The sequence below is a fragment of the Hyperoodon ampullatus genome (genome assembly GCF_949752795.1).
Source record: "Hyperoodon ampullatus genome assembly, chromosome: 11".
In the NCBI taxonomy this organism is placed as follows: domain Eukaryota; kingdom Metazoa; phylum Chordata; class Mammalia; order Artiodactyla; family Ziphiidae; genus Hyperoodon; species Hyperoodon ampullatus.
Genome location: NC_136924.1, coordinates 24,536,785 through 24,540,175, shown reverse-complemented (window position 1 = coordinate 24,540,175; position 3,391 = coordinate 24,536,785). Strand labels below are relative to the sequence as shown.

Below are 3,391 nucleotides of genomic sequence, written 5' to 3'. Positions count from 1 at the left end.
GAAAAACTAAAGAAATTAACACGGTGCAGAGTTAGCCAACAAACTGACAGTAAACAAAACAGAGTCAACTTCCCAAAAATAGCTCTAACTGCAGAGGGGGTTTAATAGATGATGCTAACCTTTCATGCCACCTTCATCCTGGTCCAAGTAAATATTATCTTTCTCAAGAATCATCACACTAAAGGCAAGGGAAAGATACACTGTTCAAGAAATGTTTGGACGGGAGCCATGGCTGCGAGCGTACGGCCGGCAGCCGGACTCGGGTCAGCTCCACTGAGCACATGCTGGAGGTGCGGCCGGGGCTGTTCCTGGGTGGAGCTGCGGCAGTCGCAGAGCCGGACCACCTGAGGGAGGCAGGCATCACGGCCGTGCTGACGGTGGACTCGGAGGAGCCCGACTTCAACACGGGGGATGGGGTCGAGGGCCTACGGAGTCTCTTCGTGCCAGCGCTGGACAAACCCGAGACCGACCTGCTTAGCCATCTGGACCGGTGCGTGGCCTTCATCGGCCAGGCCCGCGCCGAGGGCCGCGCGGTGCTGGTGCATTGTCACACAGGGGTCAGTCGAAGTGTGGCTGTAATGACTGCTTTTATGATGAAGACTGACCAGCTTACCTTTGAAAAAGCCTATGAAAACCTTAAGACTATCAAACCAGAGGCTAAGATGAATGAGGGGTTTGAGTGGCAACTGAAATTATACCAGGCAATGGGATGTGAAGTAGATACCTCTAGTGCAATTTATAAACAGTATCGTTTACAAAAGGTTACAGAGAAGTATCCAGAATTGCAGAATTTACCTCAAGAACTCTTTGCTGTTGACCCATCCGCCATTACACAAGGATTGAAAGATGGGGTTCTCTACAAATGTAGAAAGTGCAGGCGATCTTTATTTCGAAGTTCTAGCATTTTGGATCATAATGAAGGAAGTGGTCCTATCGCCTTTGCCCACAAGAGAGTGACACCATCCTTCATGCTTACTACAGGGAGTCAGGCTCAATGTACATCTTACTTCATTGAACCTGTGCAGTGGATGGAATCCACTTTGTTGGGAGTGATGGATGGACAGCTTCTTTGCCCCAAATGCAATGCCAAGTTGGGTTCTTTCAACTGGTATGGTGAACAGTGCTCATGTGGTAGATGGATAACACCTGCTTTTCAAATACATAAGAACAGAGTGGATGAAATGAAAATGCTGCCAGTTTGGGGATCACAAACAAGAAAAATATGAACTTGCGACATTTGATAACTTGCTGATGATATGTGCTACCCTTGCTTATTGTCATTCATGGCAGATTGTTTAGTTTTAGGCCATTAACATTTCATTTGAAATATGAGAAGATAAAAATCATTTGATGTGACTTAGAAACTATACTTTGTCAGCTGCTTACACTAAGTAGAATGGAAATCAAAACCTTTTAATCATGTAAATTATACTTTATTTGATATTAAAGTCTTTTATAACCTAAAAAAAAAAAAAAAAAAAAAAAGAAAAGAAATGTTTGGAGCAGCTCATGCAGCTCAATATCAAAAAAAAAAAACAACCCAATCCAAAAATGGGCAAAACACCTAAAGAGACATTTCTCCAAAGAAGATATACAGATTGCCAACAAACACATGAAAGAATGCTCAACATTATTAATCATTAGAGAAATGCAAATCAAAACTACAATGAGATATCATCTCACACTGGTCAGAATGGCCATCATCAAAAAATCTAGAAACAATAAATGCTGGAGAGGGTGTGGAGAAAAGGGAACCCTCTTGCACTGTTCGTGGGAATGTAAATTCATACAGTCACTATGGAGAACATTATGGAGGTTCCTTAAAAAACTAAAAATAGAACTAATGTACAACCCAGCAATCCCACTACTGGGCATATACCCTGAGAAAACCATAATTCAAAAAGAGTCATGTACCAAAATGTTCATTGCAGCTCTATTTACAATAGCCAGGACATGGAAGCAACCTAAGTGTCCATCATCGGATGAATGGATAAAGAAGATGTGGCACATATATACAATGGAATATTACTCAGCTATAAAAAGGAACAAAACTGAGTTATTTGTAGTGAGGTGGATGGACCTAGAGTCTGTCATACAGAGTGAAGTAAGTCAGAAAGAGAAAAACAAACACAATATGCTAACACATATATATGGAATCTAAAACAAAAAAAAAAAGAAAAAAGAAAATGGTCAGAAGAACCTAGGGGCAAGACGGGAATAAAGATGCAGACCTACTAGAGAATGGACTTGAGGATACGGGGAGGGGGAAGTGTAAGCTGGGACAAAGTCAGAGAGTGGTGTGGACATATATACACTACCAAATGTAAAATAGATAGCTAGTGGGAAGCAGCTGCATAGCACAGGGAGATCAGCTCGGTGCTTTGTGACCACCTAGAGTGGTGGGATAGGGAGGGTAGGAGGGAGGAGACACAAGAGGGAAGAGTTATGGGGACATATGTGTACGTATAACTGATTTACTTTGTTATAAAGCAGAAACTGACACACCATTGTAAAGCAATTATACTCTAATAAAGACATTAAAAAATAAATTAAAAATAAAAAATATTTTGGAGAGAACAATGGGGTAGTTATGGGGAAAAATAAAATCGGACTTCTATTTCATTACTATAGCAAAGTAAGTGTGAACCAAAGACATATACAAAACTAAAATCATAAAATTCCAACAATAAACTGTTGAAGAATAAGTTTTATGACCCCAGAGTTGGACAGGCTTTTTTGATTATCCTGCAAAATCCAGAAAGTACCAAGGAAACATATGACAACTTTACATAAAAACAAAACTCTTAGGCCCAAGATATTATAGACAATATCAAAAGATAATTGACAGAATAGCAGAAACTATTTGGGAAAAAATCTTATAGGAAGCGTTAATTTCTTTAATATATAAAGAGCTCCTAAAAATCAAAGCCAAAACTCAAAGTTTAAAAGTGAGCTTGCAAAGGGCATGAACAGACTATTCACAGAAGAGGAAGATACAAATTAAGCACATGAAAAGATGCTCAAGTTAAACTATGAGATGCTACTTTCTCCCTAGCAGATTAGCAATGATTTAAGTCAATAGCAATTTGCTAAAAGGCATCAAAATTTTAAATTCATATTCCCTGTGACCCAGCACTCCCCTTTTACAAATCTTTCCTATAAACTTACTGGCACGTAACCACTCCTCCCTAACCACCCTGCCTCCAACTCCACCAACCCCATTTCCTTGGTAGTTCTCTCCAGGAAACTGCAAGCTACAGTGCAGCAGTAGCTTGCCTAAACCGTACACCACCTGAAGAGCAACCATTCCTAAACCCTCTAGAATATCAACAGAGTCAAAGGAATGTAACCCTATTTGCTGCCATCTTGCGCTTTTCTCTTTGACCTCACC

General features: G+C 40.4%; 1 protein-coding gene across 1 annotated transcript; it reads left to right on the top strand.

Moving 5' to 3' along the window:
* Nucleotides 1-266: 266 nt before the first annotated feature.
* LOC307060736 (dual specificity protein phosphatase 12) lies at nt 267-1,373 on the top strand. Its single transcript, XM_079715434.1, has one exon. It carries the CDS (start codon nt 282-284, stop codon nt 1,224-1,226), a length of 945 nt encoding a protein of 314 aa, XP_079571560.1. The 5' UTR covers nt 267-281; the 3' UTR covers nt 1,227-1,373.
* The last annotated feature ends 2,018 nt before the right edge of the window (nt 1,374-3,391 follow it).

Coding starts and splice junctions, on each gene's coding strand:
- LOC307060736 (XM_079715434.1), top strand. CDS start 282: ATGCTGGAGGTGCGGCCGGGGCTGTTCCTGGGTGGAGCTGCGGCAGTC.